A 23,267-nucleotide genomic window follows, 5' to 3' on the forward strand; every position below is an offset into this window, starting at 1 on the left:
TTTGTGGGGGCACACGTGAGAATAGGATGTATAGGACACCAGTTTTGCAATATCCCTATGTGTCTCTTGTGAGATTCCTGTCTGCATATCAGCAGCAATGACTAGAGGGAGGAACACAAAAGATTGAAGCAATACAATAAGCAAACTGATATAAAATGCCCACCAACTTTTCCACCCCAGGTACACCATTTAATTAAAATAAAAATATAAAATGCTAGAAAAGCTCAGGTTTTTTCTGTTTTCATTTCAAATTCGTAGCATCCACAGTATTTCACACCATTTAATTGTTTCAATTGAATTCTGTATTGACCGGACAGACTTTGATTTACAGCAAAATGGATAGATAATTTCAACACGTGAACACATTTTGAATAATAAAGGCCTTAAATACTATTACAATTTGGAAATCCTAGCTGTCCCAATAAATGCAACTGTAACTGTCTTTTTGGACTTCTTTTACTTTTATAGAGTCATAGAGATTTACAACATGGAAACGGGCTCTTCTGCCCAACTTGTCCATGCCACCCTTTCTTTTTTAAAACCCCAAAGCCAATCCCAATTGCCCACATTTAGCCCATATCCCCCTCTGTCCATCATACCCATGTAACTATCTACTTTTTAAAAGACAAAATTGTACTTGCCTCTACTACTACCTCTGGCAGCTTGTTCCAGACACTCACCACCCTCTGTGAAAATATTGCCCCTCTAGTCCCTTTTTGTATCTCTTCCCTTTCACCTTAAACCTATGCCCTCTAGTTTTAGACTCCCCTACCTTTGGGAAAAAGTATTTACTATCTAGCTGATCTGTGCTGCTTGTTATTTTATAGACCTCTATAAGATCACCCCTCAGCCTCCTACACTCCAGATGATAAAGTCCCAGTCTATCCAGCCTCTCCTTATAACTCAAACCATCAAGTCCCAGCCAGGTAGCATACTAGTAAATCTTTTCTGCACTTTTTTTTCTAGTTTTAATAATATCCTTTCTATAATAGGGTGACCAGAATTGCACACAGTATTCCAAGTGTGGCCTTACCAATATCTTGTACAACTTCAACAAGACGTTCCAACTCCTGTATTCAATGCTCTGACTAATGAAACCAAGCACGCCGAATGCCACCTTCACCACTCTGTCCACCTATGGCTCCGCTTTCAAGGAGTTATGAAGCTGTACCCCTCGATCTCTTTGTTTTGTAACTCTCCCCACCTCTCTACTATTAACTGAGTCAGTCCTGCCCTGGTTCAAACTACCAAAATGCAACACCTCGCATTTGTCTAAATTAAACTCCATTTGTCAGCCCAATTGATCAAGATGCTGTTGCAATTGGAGATAACTTTTTTCACTGTGTACTATACCACCAATCTTGATGTTATCTGCAAACTTACTAACCATGCCTCTTGTATTCTCATCCAAATTATTAATATAAATGACAAATAACAGTGGACCCTGAGGTACACCTCTGGCTTCTGTCTGCAATTTTCACAATGTAAAACAGTCTTTAACATTGTGGATGCAAATTCAATTCAGTAAAGAGGATTCACAAGGCACTAACGATAAAAGGATGTGGAAGAATGTGTAACTTGAAATTATCTCGCTGAATAGGCCATGTGCTTTAAACTTTGGATTTCAGGACAAGTCCTTTCTGCTCAAACCGGTGAATAGAGAAGATGCATGTTCATTGCACTCATTTATTGGGTTATTTTTTGATCAATTGTAAGGAACACTAATGTCGTTATGTTTAATTTGCAGTGGCAAATCTGAAACAAAGTGCACAGCAAGGCACTAGGCCATGCACTCCAAGTGAACTAGGACTTGTTTGCCTGAATTATTACTTTTGGGTTAATTTTAGCCAAATGAAATCGAGAAATGGTTTCTGTCTATTTTACAAGGTAAAATAAAATAACTTCTAACACACAGACACAGCTCATCATATCTATGCTGGCTCTTTGAAAGAACAATCCAATTAATCTCACTTCCTTGCTCTTTTCCCATAAGCCTGTATTTTCTTTCCTTCAAAGTGTTGTCTGTATTGGTTAACACTGCTGCCTCGAAGCTTCAGGGACCTGAGTTTGATTCCCAGCTCGGGTCACTGTCTGTGTGGAGTTTGCATGTTCTCCCCGTGTCTGCTTGGGTTTCCTCCCACAGCCTGAAAGACATGCTGGTTAGGTGCATTGGCTAAATTCTCCCTCTGAACCCGAACAGGTGCTGGAGTGACAGTAACTTCATTGCAGTTTAATGTAAGCCTACTTGTGACTAATAAATAAACTCCTAAACTTTTATTCAAGGTATCATAATTTCAGTCTTTGCCCGCAGTGACTGGTGAATAGTAATTCTTGTTTTGCTTGTGTTAGATATTTTTAAAGCACGTTCTTCATATCCTGAGATTTCTTAATGCTAATCTGCTTATGCACTTCCTGTATACTTCTCAAATTTTACTTGTTTTTGATAAAATTAGATTGTGTAAAGAACTCTTAATGTAGGTTTTTATTAGGAGTTTTGAAGAACATTAAAAAATGCTATCATCATGAAATATTATTCCAGCATGCGCAATAGAGAACCCTAGTGGATGGTTCTTTCCAATTTCTTCTCTGGAACTTGGTGCCACAATTCCTCTTCGTGTCAAAAATTGAAGACAACAACAAAATGGAGTATTATTTTCTTTAAAACTGAGGAATTATTAAGATTATAAATTTCATACAGGTGTGTACTAAGTTGTCACTTATTTTGCCCTTTTGTCTAAACTTATTCAAGCAAATCATGACCCTGATCATTTGGGTGTGGTTGGCAAGTAACTTGAGTTTTTGACTCTCCAGAATTAATAAAAATGTACCAGTAACCTTGTTATCATGCTAACTAAACACCAGCATTAATTAAGATGACTGCAACTTGTGGCCCCTTAAGACCTTTTCTCTTTAGGATAAGCACAGAGAAATGGATCAGCAAAGGCCTTGGCTTGATTTCCATTCTTTGCTAATTTTGTTCTGAGTGGTAGCGGATACATTCCAGTAGCCTTTAATATCCTGGGGTGCAAGAGTGAGTGGAAAGAGATAATTGACCAATACTGAAACTGCTCATTGATACCCTGCACCTAGACTAAGAATTATACAGAAACTGAAGAAGACAGTTCATGCCATCATACCTGTGTGGCACTTAAACAGAGTTTTCCAATTCGTCCTACTCCTTTGGTCTTTCCCTGCAATTTTTGAGGGTGTTACTTGTAGCATTGATAAAGAAGAACCAGTGGATGTGGTGTATTTGGATTTTCAGAAGACTTGTGAAAAGTTGCCACACAGTAGGTTTGTAAATAAACTGGAGCACATGGGATTGAGGTAATATATTGAGAATTGCTTAACAGACAGTAAAACAGAGTAGGGATAAATGGATCATTTTCTGAATCGCAGGCTGTTACTAGTTGGATATTGCATGGATCAGTGCTTGGGCCATAGCATGTTCACAATCTACATGGATGATTTGGATGTGGGTTAGGGTTTGTAATGTTTTTAAATTTTCTGATGACACAAAACAAGGTGGAATGTAAGTTGTGAGCAGAGGTTTCAAGGGGACTTGGCCAGGCTGAGTGAATGGGCAAGACGTGGCAGATGGAACATAATGTGAATAAGTTTGAAGTTATCCACTTTGAATAGTAGGAAATTGGGAAGTATTGATGTCCAAAGAGAGCTGAGTGTCCTTGTTTATGAGTCAGTTAAGACTAGCATGAAGTTACAATAAGTAACTAGGAAGGCAAATGATATGTCTTCATTGTGAGGAGATTTGAGTACAGGAGAACTATGTCTTCCTGCAATTGTATGAGCCTTGCTGAGACCTCATCTGGAGTATTCTGAATAGACTTGGTTCCCTTATCTAAGGAAGAATATACTTAGTATTGAATGAATGTAATGGCATTGTTCACCAGTCTAATACCTGGGATGGTGAAATTGATAAGGAGAGATTGAGGAAACTGGGCGTGTATTTTGTAGAGCTTTGGAGAATGAGAGATGATCTCATTTGAAGCTTACAAAATTGTTACAGGGCATGACAGGGTGGATGCAGAGAGAATGGTTCCTCTGGCTGGTGAGTCCAGAATGAGGGGACACTGTCTCAGAAAAAGGGGTAGAACATTTAATGAGGAGGAATTTCTTCACTTGGAGGATGTGGAGTTTTGCAATCCTCTATCCCTGAGGGCTGTGGAAGGTCAATCTTTGGGCATGTTTAAGACAGAAATCAATAGATTCCTGCATACTAATGTATTCGGGGGATAGGAAGTGACAGTGGTGTTGAGTAAATGATCAGCCATGATCTATTTGAATGCTGGGCCGAATGGCCTTCTGTTCCTATGTAATATATTTGATGGTAAAATCAAACTTCAATTACTTTATTTCTCTGGAAATTAACTGCAGGTTTATATGCTAAAGAGGCATGACGTGGACCTTTAGGGCAGCACGGTGGCACAGTGGTTAGCACTGCTGCCTCACAGCTCCAGGGACCTGGGTTCAATTTCTGGCTTGGGTAACTGTCTATATGGAGTTTGCACATTCTCCCTGTGTCTGCGTGGATTTCCTCTGGGTGCTCCAGTTTCCTCCCACAGTCCAAAGATGTGCAGGTTAGGTTGATTGGTCATGCTAAATTTTGCCCTTTAATGTTCTGAGATGCTTAGGTTAGAGGGTTAGCTGGGTAGATATGTAGGGTAGGCTCTAGGTGGGATCATTATCAGTGCAGACTCGATGGGCTGAATGGCTGCCTTTTGCACTGTAGAGTTTCAATGATTTCACATGCTGTTGTTGTTATCCCATCTCAGTTGGCTTGCAAGTTAATAAGTAAAAGAGCTTCTAAAGAAATTTTAAACAGTGATGTCATTGGGATCACTGCTAGCATGAATCTAGATGCTGAAGCATTAACCATTGAGCTGATTTATATTTCTTTATGAATGGAGAAGGGTATTATAGGGAATGTTCCTAAGCCAATGGAATTGAAGCTAATTTTAAAAAAGCAGGCAATTTTTAAAAAATTAATTTTTCAAAATACAGCAAGATTTGTGACCAGATAGCTTCCACTGATTTTTGTTTGTTTTTGAAGGACATTTTGTTCATTCTTGGTGAGATCACAGGTGGCTTTTTAACATTGTCAACAAACTTCAGTATCTTTGTCTTTGCAGCTATCCAAATGCAGGCTAAAATCAGGGCTGTCTGTTCTTAACTCCTACATAATCTTGGTCTGATTGAAACCAGATAATATTACATTAGAAATAATTCTAAGTGTTGAAGTGATGATATTCAGAAAAGCAGGAACTGGTGGACAGGCAACCTTGTGAAGTGAAAACTACCCTGACCTTTTTATATTTTAAAAAACAGGAAATGCTCAAATCACAGTGGGTCTAATAGCATCTGTGGGGAGAGAATAGAGCCAGTGTTTTGAGTCCAGATGATCCTTCGTCAAAGCCCCTCAGATGAAGGGTCATCTAAACGCGAAACGTTGGCTCTATTCTCTCTCCACAGATGCTGTCAGACCTGCTGAGATTTTCCAGCATTTTCTGTTTTTGTTTCAGTACTTTAATCTTTTACAATTATGACTTGATTTTAGTGCAAACTTCCACAACATTCCAGATTAAATCAAGTACTTAAAAATAGTTCACCTGGCTGTAGAAATGTGAGTATTAATTTAAAGCTGCTCTGCAAAGGTTGTAGTTGAATGTGTGCAGTGTCTGAGCTTTTTAGAACACCAAGAAGAGGGTGCGGTTGCTAAGACAACACCAAACCACAACAGCGTGCAGCATTGCAACACCATTACGACGGTCACAACTATGGAGACCTGCAAGGCTATTCATAAAGACTTGTGCCACACATCTGAATGTAATAAATAAGATTGTATGACTGCACTGAAGGCCGAAGAGATTAGAATGTCAATGTCAAGTAAGCATCTCGACTTCAATTCAGCTTGGTGGCACACTGTTGAGTAGGTGCAGTCCAAAATAGCAGAATTGTATAATTGTCAAACCTGTTCCCTTCATGAACTAGTGCTTTCATGGATAATGAGAAGTTCTTTTCCATTAGTACTTGCCAAGGATTAAGTGTGATTAAGGGTGAGGAAGAGGAAGAGCCAGGGCCACAGGGGCCTTATGAGGAGCTGACAGTGTGGCCATGGATTTGGGGGGCGGGGGTGTGTGTGTGTGGGGGCAGGCACTGAGAGGAGTGTGGTTGAGGGGGTAAAGGTGAAGCTGCATTGTGTGTAGACGTTCCCATTAAAGTTACAAAAGGTTGCACTTGGAAATACTTGTTGAACAACAGGTGTGTGTTTAAAAAATACAAACATTTTTTAAGTTTGTTTTTGTATGTTTATACCTGTTGCACAATAATAGCCATTTCTTTGCTTTATTCAGTGTAATAAGACTGTTTCTCAGTGCTTCCATCAATAATCTTGGGAGATCAAAAGGGTTTCACTGCTGGAAAAGTTTGGAAAACCCTGCTATAGAAGAATTGTCAAAGAGCAATACTGTTAATGTATATTCAAGGTTGTTTAAAACTGTTTTTAGGTCTGAATTCACAACCAGTATTACTGAGGGACTAACTATTTTTGTTCCTGAAACCGCAAGAAATTTGCCAGCAGAAGCAATTGATGAATTTGAATTTTCTTTCATTCTAGTTTGCATCCATTCAAAATAATTTTATTTATTGGCACCTTTGGACATTACCTGAACTGGTTTACCTTTTTTAATAGCTAGGTATTTTAAAATCATCAATGAATGGTTGGAAAGGTTGTTGCATTTGAAGTAAATATTCAGCACTGCTTAGTTTGTTTGAGAAATTATTGGATTAACCTAGAATAGCTGAGATGTAGACGACAGTCATACAAGTAGCAATTCATGTACCTTGAATCTGACATCATGCATTACTTCAAATTGGAGTAATTTTGCAACCGTTGAGTAAGTTCTAACATGCACAAATACCTCCTTCACTTCTAGGAGAGCAATTCAAAGTTGAAACAAAAACTATCGCTGTGGATTTTGGAGGAGGAGCTGAGATCTACAAGGTCATTGAAGCTGGTCTGGCTGGAGTGGAAATTGGTGTCCTAGGTAAGTATTTTAGGATAAAGCAGATGAATCTCTGTTACAATGCTCAAAGCCTCAACTTGGGTTGTGCCTATCTGAAAGCAAATGTTTTATTACATCTTAAACATAGGGTTTAGTTCAGGACCTCATCTGGCTGTCTGAAAACTGGGCATTTTCTTTTCACGGGCCATGCAAGAATTTTAAGTCCTATTAAATGAGTGAGTGACTGGATTGTTCAGGCAGTTGCTGCAGTGACATGGTGATGTCCAGAGCAGTTCATTAGAATCCCTGCAGTGTAGAAGGAGGCCATTCGGCCCATCAAGCCTGCATCAACCACCAGAGATGTTTGAACTCACCCAGGAAGAGCAAAAGACTCTTGCTGAATCCGGTGAGGTGAAACTTTTAGTCTATGTATTCAACTTGGGAGCATGTTTACAGTAAGGATAAATGCAGCAGTGCCGTTGAAGAGTAAAATCTACAAAAGTTAAAATTGAGTGGAAGAGTCAGATTTTATCAGCCTGCACTAAAGTAAGAAAGGTTTATTTGAAAATAAAACCAGCATGTCAGATCCAGCTATAGATAGGTAAGACAGATGAAGCCTCTTGGCAGTAAGGTGTTCTGGAAAAAGATGGCACGGTGGCACAGTGGTTAGTGCTGCTGCTTCAGCGCAAGGAACCCAATTTCCATTCCCGGCTTGGGTCACTGTCTGTGTGGAGCCTGTGCGTTCTTCCTGCGTGAGTTTCCCCCGGGTGCTCCGGTTTCCTCCCACAGTCCGAAAGATATGCTAGTTAAGTGGACTAGCCATGTTAAATTCCCCCGTGTGCCCGAATAGACACCGGAGTGTGGCAACTAGGGGATTTTCACAGTAACTTCACTGCAGTGTTAATGTAAGCCTACCTGTGACATCTAAAATTTAAAATTTAACTTTAAAGATTAAAAACTGAGATGGGGAGAAAATTATTCATTATGTATTCTTAAAGAACTTGTTCTCTTGATTTCACGTGTTGCCTATTTATTTATAGTCCTGATTTTTTTCCGAAACCTGGCTGGTTTGAGACACTCTATTTGTACTGCTTTAATTCTGTAAGTGGAAAGGGAGTTACCATCGATAGTTATGCTTTGGTTGTGAATCCCCTCCATTTATTTCCTCTGGGCAGCAAGTAAATATACAGCAGAAAATTCACTGTTTTATTTACTGAAAATTGTGGAAGTTTTGCCATCCTCTTAAGTTTACTCTCTTCCTTTGTTTTTGAACACTTTGAAAAATTTTGCTTCGTTTAGGTTTCAGTTAATTCGAATGCAAACCAAGTCGTGCCTTGAGTATTTCCTCCCGTTTAACCCGTCTGCTGCCTGCCATTGAATGGCACTTCCTTTTATAATTTGCACTATGTGCAATCGGCCTTTCCCATGATCGTTTACCACTTCTTCTGTGGGTACAGTTTACTGAGGACTTTCCTTGGTTTAGGAATATGCCAAGTGATTTTCGTGCGACAGAAGACCTTTTGTTCCAGTTCTTGCTAAGTTTCTATATCTTTCAAGATGTACCTTACAAAAGGGAGATGGAGGAAATTTGTACACCTATAAAAGTATAGGGAAGGGAAAAGAGAGTGGGGTGGCCATATGGATAAAGGGGGATGTTGTAGTAATGTAAAGGACAGAATGCATTTGGTTGGAATCCAGAAGCAACAAAGGGATGATAGAACATTTCCAGTGGTATTACTGGTTTCTAAATGAGCGAGAAGAGCGAATCCAAAGTGAAATCTGATGTCCAAGGTCTACAGAGTGATGAAATTGAAGGACATTAATTATGAAACTATAATCGATTGTGGTAAAGATCCATCTGGTTAACTAGGGAAGGAAATCTTACCAGTCTTTCCCCCGTTTGCCCTAAGTGTGACTCCAGATTCACAGAAATGTGGTTGTTTCCTAACTGCCTTTTGAAATGTCCTAGTGAGATACTCAGTTCAAGGGCAACTAAGGATGGGCGACAAATGATGGTCTTAACAACGACGCCCATGTCCCATGAAGGATTAGGAAAATAAATCACTGCTTACATGGCTGTGAATGGAGCCAAAAACACAAAAGGAAATCTAATTTGTATTAACGCCACTGAATCTATATTATTTCACAATGATGTTGAAGCAATTTGATGTAACCTGATGTATTATTTAAATTTTCTCTAGTGAACAATGTGGGCATGTCTTACAGCTACCCAGAATATTTCCTGGATGTTGCTGATCTCGATGATGTAAGTATGTGAATGTCTGAGTGCGCTTGATTTTTCTCCCTTATCTTGTTCCTAAAGGATGGTATGGGACTGGTTGATGTAGAGGGGTTATAACCAGGAGCTTCATTTTTGGGATGGGCTCAAGATTACTCCAAAGTGATAGAATATAAATTTGCTGTCAGTACCAATGCACCGTGCTAGCTTATCCCATGGTTAGTAGTTGATTATGCAGCTTCTGTTGCCCTCTTATGGTGAGACATGATTACACCCAATTCAAGTTTGCTGTAAGTGTCATCTTGGAGTCAGTGGAGTTGGCCATTCTCTTGAACAATCTTCAGTATCTTTTGTGATTGACTCACGTTGTCATAGATTATGCCTACAAGAGAAGGGTCAGGTCCTGGACCAAATCTTCACAACCTTTGCATGTATTTCTTCAAATACTCCAAAGGTGGACTGAATAAATAACTTGGTGAGGTGACACTGAATGTGAATTTCAGCTGCTTGGTGGCATAGTAGCACAGTGTTTAGGGCCGCTGCCTTGCAGTGCCAGGGATCCAGGTCGATTCCTGGCTTGGGTCACTGTCTGTATGTAGTCTGCATGTTCTCCCCATGTCTGTGTGGGTTTCTTCTCACAGTCTGAAAGATATGCTGTTAGGTGCAGTGGCCATGCTAAATTCTCCCTTGGTGTACCCAAACAGGTGCCAGAATGTGGCGACTAGGGGATTTTCACAGTAACTTCATTGCAGTGTTAATATAAGCCTACTTTTGACTAATAAATAAACTTTACACTAAATGAACACACACATTCTAATCAGATTATTAATTCCAAAGAACAATGAAAATTGCAGCACAGGGACAGGCCCTTTGCCCTTCCAAGCATGCACCAACTATGCTGCCTGACTTAACTAAAACCCCCTTTTCTTCCAGGGATCACAGCTCTCTATTCCCATCCTATTCATGTATTTGTCCAGACGCCCCTTAAAACTCAGAACTATACCTGCCTCCACTACCTCCCCTGGCTGTAAGTTCCAGGCACCCACTACCCACTCTGTTTAAAAAAAAATCTACCTCGTGCATCTATATTCTATATGGAGTTGGCCAACTCATCCTATTCCCTCAAACAACTTTCACTTGTGTAATTGGGGAAAAAAATGAAGTGCTACATAACCCATTTCACCGTCATATCACTCTGCTGTGTTTTATTTCCACAGCCCCTTACTGACCACAGCTTTCACTGATGTTTTTTAAAAGCTCTACCCATTTGTCCAGATCTCTCTCTCTCTCCATGTACAAGCCCAAGGCGATGGTTGTAAGGTGTTTTTCCACTTCCTATTCCAGCTTAAAAAAAAAAGCTTACTTTTTAATTTCTGGGGCAATTAGCTGGCTTCTGTTTGCTGTGACATAGTAAAGTGATGTGTTAAATGTTTTGATCTCAGCCGATGCTATTATTGACGATGCAGTGTTTCCAAACTCCACTCTCGAAAAGAAACATACCTTAGAATCTTCTCCCAAATAATGTTTTCGCTCGGAAGCCTTGACCAAAGATCCATTCCAGGATTTCAATCTCTCCTTTTTAGTATTCCTCTGCCTTGGATTGCTACGTGCGTTCAAACTCCCACATAATGTCTCAGGTACCCAGTCACACCAACAGAACACCACTGCTTCACAGGACAAAGAAAATTACAGCCCTGGAATAGACCCCTTTTGATCCTCCAAGCCTGCACTGACCGTGCTGCCTGTCTGAACTAAAAAGCTCTACCCTTCCATGGACTATATCCCTCTATTCCCATCCTAGTCATGTATTTATCAAGACGCCCCTTAAAAGTCACTGTCATAAATAGGTTGTGTTCAGATGTCACCAAACATTTGGTTTACCTCCAATGTCTGAATTCTCAATTTTAATCTAGTTCTTGCAGTTGTCTCTTTAACTCAGAGCATTTTCTCTGCTTTATTTTAGCCAAGAGGACCTTACTCAACTTCTTATTCTTTGATTTGTCTCAGGATGGCAATTAAGTTCATTCTGTTGTCCCCAACTCTCTGGTTTCTGGACTTCTTTATTTGAGTCTTTTCAGATTACTTTTACAGCTGCAACCACATCATTTAAGCAATGATGAACAAGCATTTAAGTAATAACATTCTAAAACAATCATTAGGATTGATAGACTAACCTGTGGAATAATAGATTGGCGGCACAGTGGTTAGCACCGCTGCCCCTCAGCACCAGGAACCCAGGTTCAATTCCGGCTTCAGGTGTGTGGAATTTGCACATATTTGCATGGGTTTCCTCTGGCTGCTCTGGTTTCCTCCCACCGTCCAAGGATGTATGGATTGGTCATGCTAAATTGCCCCTTAATGTCAGGGACTATTAACAGGGTAAACATGTGGGGTTACGGGGATAGGGACTGGGTGAGATTATTGTTAGTGCAGACTCGGGTCGAATGGTCTCTTTCTGTGGGGATTCTATGATATAATATTTCAGGTTATTTGTCAAAGAATTATTACTTGCATCAGATCAATAGGATTTTCTGTTTGAGTTTTTGGTCCTTAAGGAATAGAACATAGAACACTACAGCACAAACAGGCCCTTCGGCCCACAAGTTGCGCCGATCACATCTGTACCTACCAAGCCATAGAACTATCTGTAACTTCCAATGCCATTAGATCCCATATACTCGCTGGGGTCTTTTAAAAGACCCCAGCGAGTGTGCCTCTACCACCACCGACAGCAGCTGATTCTACTTGCTCACCACCCTCTGAGTGAAAAACTTACCCCTAACATCTTCTCTGTACTTGCTTCCCAGCACCTTAAACCTGTGTCCTCTCATAGCGACCATTTCAGCCCTGGGAAATAGCTTCCGAGAATTCGCCTTATCTATTCCTCTCAACATTTTATAAACCTCTATCAGGTCGCCTCTCAACCTTCATCTCTCCAGAGAGAAGAGACCTAGCTCCCTCAACCTATCTTCATAAGGCATGCCTCCCAATCCAGGCAACATCCTTGTAAATCTCCTCTGCACCCTCTCAATAGCATCCATGTCCTTCCTGTAGTGAGGCGACCAGAACTGCGCACAGTACTCCAAGTGGGGTCTGACAAGGGTCCTATAAAGTTGCAGCATTACCTCCTGACTCCTAAACTCAATCCCTCGATTAATGAAGGCCAGTACACCATATGCCTTCTTGACCACATCCTCCACCTGCGAGGCCGATTTAAGAGTTCTATGGACCCGGACCCCAAGGTCCTTCTGCTCTTCAACCCAGCTAAGACTCCTACCCTTGATATTGTACTCCTGCATTCCGTTGGTCCTGCCAAAATGGATCACTGCACATTTATCCACGTTGAAGTCCATCTGCCACTTCTCCGCCCAGTCTTGCATCCTATCTATGTCACGCTGCATCTTCTGACATCCCTCCAGACTATCCACAACACCACCAACCTTCGTATCGTCGGCAAACTTACTAACCCATCCCTCCACTTCCTCATCTAGGTCATTTATGAAAATGACAAACAGCAAGGGTCCTAGAACAGATCCCTGGGGCACTCCACTATCAATCAACTATCAATCAACAAAACAACTAAACACTCTTGATTATATAACTGATTTCAACATAATTTGACTTTCTGGGTTAAGAGATAATATTGCATACAATTTCTTTTTCGAAAACCACAATGAAGGCAAATAATTAAGAATCAAATACTGTTTAGAGTAAAGGGACAAAATTGAAACCACGTCATTTAGAAATAATTTCTGAAAACTTTATAGAACCACATTCTGATTATAAAAAATGAAACTAGTCCGTTCAATTATTCAACCTTTAAAAACACCGAAATGTGAACAGAAATGTAACATTATATCCATAACCAAGAAAAGTCTCTTTTTATCATTTCCTTGATATATGTTATGGATGTGGATCTTAATATGTTATATCTTGTATGTTAATATAATCTTAATATGTTATAGAGTCAGAAGTTTACAGCATGGAAACAGGCCATTTGGCCTAACTTATCCATGACGTGCTTTTATTTTAAACCCCAAAGCTAATCCCAATTGCCTGCATTTGCCCCATATCCCGCTATACCCATCTTACCCATGTAACTGTCTAAATGCTTTTTAAAAGAGAAAATTGTACCCGCCTCTACTACTACCTCTGGCAGCTCGTTCCCAACATTCTCCAACCTTTGTGTGAAAAAATTGCCCCTCTTGACACTTTTGTATTTCTCCCCTCTCACCTTAAACCTATGCCTTCTAGTTTTAGACTCCCTTATCTTTGGGAAAAGATGTTGACTATTAAGCTGATCTATGCCCCTCATTATTTTATAGTCCTCTATAGGATCATCCCTCAGCCTCCTATGCTCCAGAGAAAAAAATTCCCAGTCTCTCCTTATAACTCAAACCATCAAGTCCTGCCGGGTAGCATCCTAGTAAATCTTTTCTGCACTCTTTCTAGTTTAATAATATCCTTTTTATAATAGGGTGAACTGACCTGCACACAATATTGCAAGTGTGGTCTTACCAATGTCTTGTACAACTTCAATAAGACGTCCTAACTCCTGTATTCAATGTTCTGACCAAGGAATCCAAGCATGCCGAATGCCTTCTTCACCACTCTGTCCACTTTCAAGGAGCTATGAACCTGTACCCCTAGATCTTTGTTCTGTAACTCTCCCCAACTCCCTAACATTAACTGAGTAAGTCCTGCCCTGGTTCAATCTACCAAAATGCATCACCATACATTTATCTAAATTAAACTCCTACTGCCACTTGTCAGCCCACTGGCCCAATTGATCAAGACCCTGTTGCAATCCGAGATAACCTCCTTCACTGTCCACTATGCCACCAATCTTGGTATCATCTGTAAACTTACTAACCATGTCTCCTATATTCTCATCCAAATCATTAATATAAATGACAAAACAGCGGACCCAGCACCGATCCCTGCGGCACACCGCTGGTCACAGGCCTCCAGTTTGAAAAATAACCCTTTACAACCACCCTCAGGCTTCTGTCGTCAAGCCAATTTTGTATCCATTTAACTACCTCACCCTGGATCCCACAAGATTTAACCTTGTGCAACAACTTAACATCCGGTATGTTGTAACCTTTGCAATCGCGTATTTTATTTCGTAGAAGTTGTAAATACTTTCATAGAACCCCCACAGTACAGAAGGAGGCCATTTGGCCCATCGAGTCTGTATCGACCACAAGCCCACTCAGGTCCTACTCCCATAACCCTACACATCTACCTTGCTAATCCCCCTGACACTAGGGTCAGTTTAGCATGGCCAATCAACTTAACTCGCACATCTTTGGACTGTGGGAGGAAACTGGAGCATCCGAAGGAAATCCACGCAGACATGAGGGGAACGTGCAAACTCCATGCATACACTGACCCAAGCTGGGAGTTGAACCTGGGTCTCTGATGCCTCACGGCATCAATGCTAACAACTGTGCTGCCTTCTACCCAATAGTTGTCTTTGGGCTTCGATGTGTAACAGTGCTATGCAAACTTAGTAATTGTGGAAATGGGATAAATGAGTACAAGCAGACTTCATGGATGGGATTTTCTGGCAGCGCTTGCCCCAAAACTGGAAAATCCCACTTGAGGTTAATAGTCCTTTGCATGGTCCACCCCTCGCCTGCTCTGATTCCTGGGGCAGGTGGGATGGGAAAATCCACCTCCAGTGTGTGTGAATATTTTAAACCACGTGCTCTGAATCTGGGTGCTGTGGAGCAGAAAGAGGACCATTTATGATGCAACCTGACTTACAGAAATGACAGATCCTAATTCTTCTTCTAATGTTGAAGTTGGTTCACTCACAGCCTTCTCCAGGGCAATTTGGGATGAGCAACACTGGCATGCCCTTGTCCTGTGGAAGAAAAAGAAAACATTGCCCATTCTATTATGGTGGCACAGTGGTTAGTACTGCTGCTTCACAGCGCCTGGGACCCAGGTTCGATTCTGGCCTTGGGCCACTGTGTGTGGAGTTTGCACATTCTCCTCATGTCTGCGTGGGTTTCCTCTGGGTGCTCCGGTTTCCTCCCACAGTCCAAAGATGTGCGGGTTAGCGTGCTAAATTGACTCTTAGTGTCCCAGGATGTGTAGGTTAGGAGGATTAGTGGAGTAAATGCACGGGGTTAAGAGAAGGGGGCAGGGGCTTGGGTGTGGGTAAGATGCTGTCAGAAATTCAGTGCCAACTTAATGGGCCAGATGGTGGTCATCTGCGTGTGGGGATTCTACAATTCGAACAGGTCATTGATTTCTCTTTACACCTGCCAACTTTTAGGTGATCTGCTTATTCTGTTACTCGCAGGCACAGCACTGGGGGAGACTTTAGTCCTGCTTAACAAGGGCAGCAGAAGTAATAGTAAAAAAAAAAGTCAGTGGCTAACTTAAAGTTTTGTTTACAAACTGGTTATTTGATTGAATAGGCTAAACTTTATTTTGAAGAGATATGGGATGGGAATTTGCGTGTAACAGCCCCCCCAAGTGGCCAAGCTGTATTAAAAATGTAGTGAACGTCTGCATCAAAACAATCGGACCGCAAAACATCTGTGAATCATTGCTTTAGAAGTTATCTTGCATTTTTTTTTGTTTAATGTTTGCCAACTGCATTTCTACAAAACAGTTAATCTATTAAGATTTCTGAATTAATTAGTAAAGTAAGTTACAGTGTACAAATAGCAGCCCAACAGCTTTGCAGATAAGTTTTTGTGGATAAGTTGAAAATTCACCATGGATTTTTTTATTTAAACAGTTACACTAGCAATAATGGGAATATAAAGCTGATTCTATCACCATAGTATTATTTTCATTTCAAATAGTACTTGTAAATAGCAGTTGTAACAAAATCTTGAAGGAGCCTGTCTATTTTTGTTTTATTATTTATAAAAAAAATGTTTCTCATTCACTTTTTTAAGTCCAATCTGGAGGATGAAAATTCTACCCTTCAGTATGAACTGTACTCTGTGTGCTCTATTTATCTATTTATAGAAGTCTCTTCATTCTGTCACACCTCAGTGTTTCACTTGAAAGTACATCACATTTGCACCTAATTGGCTCACATGTCATTTTCATAAAATGTTGAAGAACCTATTCAGAACACATTAGTTGACGTACAGCAAGCAGGAACAAAATGTTCAAAAAAAGCACCAATGAGAAAAGGAAGCAATGTACTGCTTCAGAACTGAACAATGATAATGGAAATAAGACTCGGAACATGAACAGAAGTTATAAGAGTGATTGATTATAATTTACCTCTTATTATTCATTCACGGCTTGTGGGTGTCGCTGTCTAGGCCAGCATTTATTGCCTATCCCTAATCGCCCTTGAGAAAATGGCGAGCTGCGCTTTGAACATGTATAGTCACATTGTCTGTTTCCAATACGTATGGATTGCACCATGAAATCATGTGACTGTCCAGATATATAGACATGTATGATCTTTCTGTATGATGCACAGAATCCTTGCGGTGCAGAGGGAGGCCATTCGGCCCATCAGGCCTGCACTGACTTCAACAAAGCATCCCATTCCAGTCCCTATCCCTACAACTTCACGCATTTATCCTACTAATCCTGCTAACCTATACATCTTTGGATACTAAGGGGCAACTTAGAATGACCAATCCACCTAACCTGCACAACTTTGGACTGTTGGGAGAAACTGGAGCACCCAGAGGAAACCTACACAGATATGGGGAGAACGTGCAAACTCCACAGTCACCCAAGGCTACAATTGAACCCAGGTGCCTGGCGCTGTGAGGCAGCAGAACTAACCAGTGTGCCACCAAATCGCCCAATAGATGAACTAATATTTAGTGAAGTTAATTGACAGGAAAATCAATGTCAATGGCTAATGTACAAGGCAGTATATGGGTTGGAAGTAGGTTTTTGGATTTGTATTTAGAAATAGTTAAGAGTTTGTCTATTTGAGAGGGTAGTTTGGAGAGGAGGTCTAGGAATGCGAGAAGAAGTTGTTAGATTTTGTTCTAGTGGACTCGTTATGGTGAACAGTATAGAGTTTAGTGGAATAGAAGAGGAGTGATTGAACAATTTTTGAAACTTAATGTGGTACTGAATAGCTTTGTTTCTAGTTATAATTTTTTAATCTGGCTCATTGTACTTCTTATTATGTATTTCGCCCTCTTTTTTGCACATTCCCTCCCTCACTCGTTCCCTCTACCAAGCTTTCTGATGCACTTTATTTTCTTGCTGTTCAGTTCTTTGTCTCATGAGGCTAAAGATTGGGCATGCGCACTATTCCAGAAGTTTGGTGTACATCATCTTTCCTGAGCAGATTTGCGCAAGAGTTCTGTAATGTATCCTGTTTTGTGCACTCAATTATACTTGCAGGGTTTTATGCGCATCTGAAACAGATGAAAACATGATCCGTTTCAAAAACCCTAAACTGTGCAGAGGGAAGCAATTGCTGATGTCTGTTGTAGCGTCTTGGAAGAGCCATGGGCATTCTGGATCTCGTAGAAAACAGCAGAGCCTAATTCATAAGAACATTGTCTAAGCCTGTTGACGAGCATTTAAATTGTGTTGGATTCTAGATTTAAAAGCATTCTACCCCTCAAATAGCTAATCATAAAACTGCTTTTCAGAGCAGTAGTTTCCAGATGAAAGCACATGCTGATGTGCAATGCAGGTTAAAGTCCAACAGATTTATTTGGTAGCACAAGCTTACAGAGCGCTACCCCTTCATCAGGTGAGTCACTCACCTGATGAAGGGGCAATGCTGTGAAAATTTGTGCTACCAAATAAACCAGTTGGACTTTAACCTGGTGTTGTGAGACTTCTTACTGTGCCCAAGCCAGTCCAACGCCAGCATCTCCACATCATGATTTACAACTGGGCTTTCAAAAGGCCGTCACTAGGGTGCCCCAGATGAATGAACATGATCAGTGAATGTGGAGTCATGGGACAAAAGGCAAAATGGACTGTTGGCTGTCTTCAAGACAAAGAAGACAGAGAATGGGAGTAAAGTTAGTTATTCAGGATGCCAGAGGGTGGGAAGTGGTGTTCCACAAGGATCAGTGCAGTTCACAATTTACATTTAACAATATGGACTTTGGAATCAAAAAATATGATTTTTAAATTTGCAATTACACCAAATTGAGAGGCATAGCCAATATTTCAGGGAAGGCAGCAAATTTCAGGAGGGCATAATAAAGTAACAGAATGGACAAATCATTGGTGAGTGAAGTTCAACACACTGAGGGAACACATTTTGGAGAAAGAGCCAGAGGTTGCTCATTACTTCGAAGATGCAGGATCTCAGTACAAATATACAAATCTCAAAGTTGTGCCATAGGTTTGCAAGGCTATAAAGAGCAAACAGTGGACTTTATTTTTTGATAGAATTGAAAAGTAGCAAAGTTCTGTTAAACCTGCGTTGGTTCTTGGTTGGATGATGCTGAAGAATATTATGGGCAGTTGTGGTTGTCATATTATTAAAAGGATATCAAGAATGATATCAAAAATATGTGGATATACATCGTGGGAAGCGATCGACAGGCCGGGTGACTTCTCTTTTGAAAAAAGATGAGTGACTTAATAGATCTTTAAAATGTTTTGATACAGAGAATATTTGCACTCGGATTTTATTGTGATTTATTATTGTCACTATACACTGAGAAGTATTGTTTCTTGCAACCAGACGGACAAAGCATACAGTTCATAAGGAAGGAAAGGAGAGAGTGCAGATTGTAGTGTTACAGTCATAGCTAGGGTGCAGAGAAAGATCAACTTGGTGCGAGGTAGGTCCATTCAAAAGTCTGATGGCGGCAGGAAAGAAGCTGTTCTCGAGTCGGTTGGCATGTGATCTCAGACTTTTGTATCTTTTTCCTGATGAAGGAAGATAAAAGAGTATGTCCGGGAATGTGGGAAAGAGTATAACTGGAAGCCATCAATATAAGATGGTTGCCAATAAATCCAACTGGGAATTCAAGAGAAATCTTTTTACACAAATAATGGTGAGAATGTGGAACTCACCACCACGAGGTTTGTATGAAGTGAGTAGTATTGATGTCTTTAAGGGGAAATTTGAGAAGCATATGAGGGAGAAGGGAATAGATGGTTACAATGACAGATTTAGATGAATAAGGATAGAAGGCCCAAATGGAACAGAAAAATGTCAAGGAGAGGTTGGACTGAATGGCCTGATCTGTATTGTGTATGCTATGCAGTAAATAGACTTGACCTTCTGTTAATTTAAGTTCTCCTGTTGCTATAGCATTGAGAAAGTGGAAACAAAATGCTGTTTGAACAAATTAACAACACGGTTTTGTTTCTCAGGTTATCGACAAGATGATAAACATCAATGTTATGTCGGTCTGCAAGGTAAAACAAATTCATTTCATAACTCTGTAGAGTTTTAATTATTTACATTATTTTAAGATGGTTTACACCACATTGATTAAAATAGTGTTGCAAAAGTGCAAGTTTAACATGTTATTAAATTCATGAGTTATTTGGTAACTTATTTTTTTTCTTTCCCAAGTTTTCTCATTTTTCTTTCCGTGACTTGAGCACGGTATGACTCTCTGGGTGATAGCAGTATCCACCTAGGTCGTTTTCATGTATGACTTGCACATTGAATATCAACAGACTTTTGTACAGTGCATCTAGATAGAACCCAATAATGACAATAACTAGCCTCCAAAGTGGTGAACAAATGAAACTGCTGGTTGATTTTCATCTTTAATTTAACTGAAGATAATTACATTTCCTGTGCCATTGTGGCAGCTCAAGTTCTAGAATCATGCACAGAAGGATCCCATTTGGCCCACCGTGGGCGACAAGGGGGCAGCGGAGCTGAGTCTCAGCTAGTTGCAATGAATGAGTGCTGGTCATGGTAGCCTTGTCGTGGAGTGGCCTGTTGCATCCAACACGTGTTCGGTATGGTTCTAAGGCTGTTGGAAAGACCAGGTTGCCAAGTGAGTGAGCAAGAAGATAGGAGGGGATTTGGGAATTGGGGAAGCTGAGTGTGAGTGGGTGGAGGGGTGATTGGGAAGAGGAGGAGCTGAGTGATTATGGGAGTTAGAGGGTTGAGAAGAAGGGTGGGGGAGTGGAGCTTCACTAAGTCTTCTAATATCAGGCAATATGGAGAACTTGGCTATCATCAAATGAAGAGATTGAATTTGTGAAGCACTGTCATGGTGTTTCGTTTCACTTTGCGTGTACATAATACAGACAGGTCATATTCTGTCAGTTTAGATTTCGCCCTGTTTACCTGTACTAACTGCATTGACTGCTGAAGTGTTGGAGTCACTTTGGTGATCTGATATAAATGCATTAGTCCACAGTCTGTGGCAATAGAAGGTAAACAAAAGGGAAAACAAATGTTTCTCCCTCTTATAATCCCACCCATTTAAAATGGCTTAGAAATGTTTGCATTATCTTAAAGTGCCATAATTATATCCTTGTCAAAATTGTTTTTGACCTTTTCAGTCTTCAGGCAATCTCATCCCAACTGTTCCCACTAAGCTGTTGATAGTCCAGCTTTCCTTCCTGGTTCCCCCTCACCCAACTAGGGCTAACTGCCACATTCCTCAGGCTGACCTTTGACACTCTGCACCTTTCACACATTACTATCTCTTAATCAATGCTGTTAGCACCATTCTCAGCCTTTATCATCACCATTGACGTTCCCTTTGCTTGAAATGATTCGTAAAAGAAGCGAGTGTGACATGACAAAAGACTTTTTCACACAAGTGTGGTTCCGACCTGGGATGCACTGTCTGGTAGTGTGGTGGAGGCAGTTCAAGCAAGGTAATCAAAAGGGCATTAGGTGATTACTTGAATAGAAACATTTTGCAGGCTTCTAATGAAGAGTAAGGAGAATGGAACTAAGTTCTTGTGCCTATGTGGAAAGCTGTTGTGGATACATTTTGGCTTCCTGTGGCGTAATATTTCTATAATTCTGATTCTACTTTGGCACCAGATTTTAAACTTGTCTCATGAGGCAAAACCCATGCCTGAGATTACTAGGTTGTGGTTGGCGATGAACACTGCTTCTTTGCGAAAACCTGGCCCAGCAATTCTTACTTTATGCGATGAACATCTGATTCATATTGATATTTTTAGATATAACGTTCAGTTCTGGGAAAATTGTTGTTCCCTGTCAGGTAACTAAAATGCTAGGCTTTTGCGATTGCCAGAACATCTAAAAGAAAATAGTGGTTCAGAAGGTTACCCATGTTTGTTTAATAGAGTCAGAATAAAAGAGATGTACCCTAAAACAGCAGTTGGGCTTCTAGGCTGGCGAACTGGAGATGTGGTGTCCATACAGCTTGCAAAGAAGTGTAGTCTGGAGAGTTGTTGTTCTGGGAGTTGAGGCTGCAGTAATTTAAAAGCATTCACTGAATCCTGAAAGGCTATGTTGTTATAATAGAATCATAGAACCCTGCAGTGCAGAAAGAGGCCCTTCGTCCCATCCAGTCTGCACCAACCACAATGCCACCCAGACCCTACCCCATATCCGTACATATTTTGCCCATTAATCCCTCTAAACTACACATCTGAGGACACTAAAGGGCAATTTTAGCATAGCCAATCAACCTAACCTGCGCATCTTTGGACTGTAGGAGGAAACCGGAGCACCCGGAGGGAACGCATGCATACATGAGGAGAATGTGCAAACTCCACACAGACAGTGACCCAAGTTGGGAATCGAACCCAGGGCCTTGGAGCTGTGGAGCAGCAGTGCTAACCACTGTGCTACCATGCGACCCCGTTATGCAGATGGTTGGAGCTCCAGTTCAATTTATTGGCATGTTCTGCAGCAGAGGAATAGGCTCCATACCAACAAGATGCTGCTCGTAGCAGGCTGTAGGCAGTTGGATCGCAGAAGTTCTGGGAGCTGTTCAGTGCAGCTGATGGGTGCAGTTCAGAACTTGTCGTTCAGAAAAACTTGGGCACGGTGAGCTTAGTGAAGCAGATGGTCTGCACAAGGGTTGGAAACGTGCTGGTAATCTGAAGTGAAGAAATTGAACCATTGGGAAGAGAGCAGCTGTTTAGGAAGTTCCAGGTGTACAGCTTTTGAAGGAATTTGGGCGAAATCTTCGAAAGTGAAGATTTGGAATCCTTCCTGAGGGAGATGGTGAGTTAGAGTGATACAGTCATAGAGATTTACAGCATGGAAACAGGCCCTTTGGCCCAACTTGTCCATGCCGCCTCTTTTTTTTAAACTCCTAAGCTGGTCCCAATTGCCTGCGTTTGGCCCATGTCCCTCCTATAGCCATCTTGCCCATGTGGCAACCTAAACTGTTTTTAAAATACAGAATTGTACCCACCTCTACTACTACCTCAGGCAGATCATTCCAGATACTCGTGAGGAAAATATTCCTCCTCTGAACCTTTTTGTATCTCTCCCTTCTTACCTTAAACCTATGCCTGCTAGTTTTAGACTCCCCTGCGTTTGGGAAAAGATATTAACTGACTAGCTGATCTGTGCCCCTCATTATTTTATAGACCTCTGTAAGATCACCCTGAAGCCTCCTACACTCCAGAGGAAAAAGTCCCAGTCTATCCAGCCTCTCCTTCAAGTCCCAGCAGCATCTAGTAAATCTTTTCTGTGCTGTTTCTAGTTTAGTAACATCCTTTTCATAATAGGGTGACCAGCATTACACGCAGTATTCCAAGTGTGGCCTTACCAATGTCTTGTACAACTTCAACAAGGCATTCCAACTCCTGTATTCAATGTTCTGACCAATTCAAGGAGCTATGAACCTGTAACCCTAGATCTTTGTTCTATAACTCTCCCCAGCGCCCTACCGTTAACTGAGTAAATCCTGCCCTAGTTTTATCGACCAAAATGCATCGCCTCACATTTACCTAAATTAAATTTCATCTGCCATTTGTCAGCCCGCTGGCCCAGTTGATCAAGATCCCGTTGCAATCCTAGTTAACAAGATTTGGAGAGACAGTGTAGTCACTGACATCTGGGTGGGTTACTGAGAAATTCATAGGATCTGTGTTGGTTACGTCTGCCATTTAAT

The 23,267-nt window shown here is 40.9% G+C and overlaps 1 protein-coding gene across 1 annotated transcript in view; it reads left to right on the forward strand.

Moving 5' to 3' along the window:
- The window catches only part of LOC145343682 (very-long-chain 3-oxoacyl-CoA reductase-B-like), a 176,766-nt gene that overhangs the window by 75,032 nt on the left and 78,467 nt on the right, over positions 1–23,267 (forward strand). The window contains exons 4-6 of the mRNA XM_080189859.1: positions 6,954–7,064; positions 9,224–9,288; positions 19,564–19,608. Of these exons, the coding sequence (XP_080045985.1) occupies positions 6,954–7,064; positions 9,224–9,288; positions 19,564–19,608 (221 nt within the window). The remainder of the gene's footprint in view (positions 1–6,953; positions 7,065–9,223; positions 9,289–19,563; positions 19,609–23,267) is intronic.

This window comes from Carcharhinus amblyrhynchos, chromosome 6, assembly GCF_965287045.1.
Source record: "Carcharhinus amblyrhynchos chromosome 6, sCarAmb.v2.hapA, whole genome shotgun sequence".
NCBI classification, from domain to species: domain Eukaryota; kingdom Metazoa; phylum Chordata; class Chondrichthyes; order Carcharhiniformes; family Carcharhinidae; genus Carcharhinus; species Carcharhinus amblyrhynchos.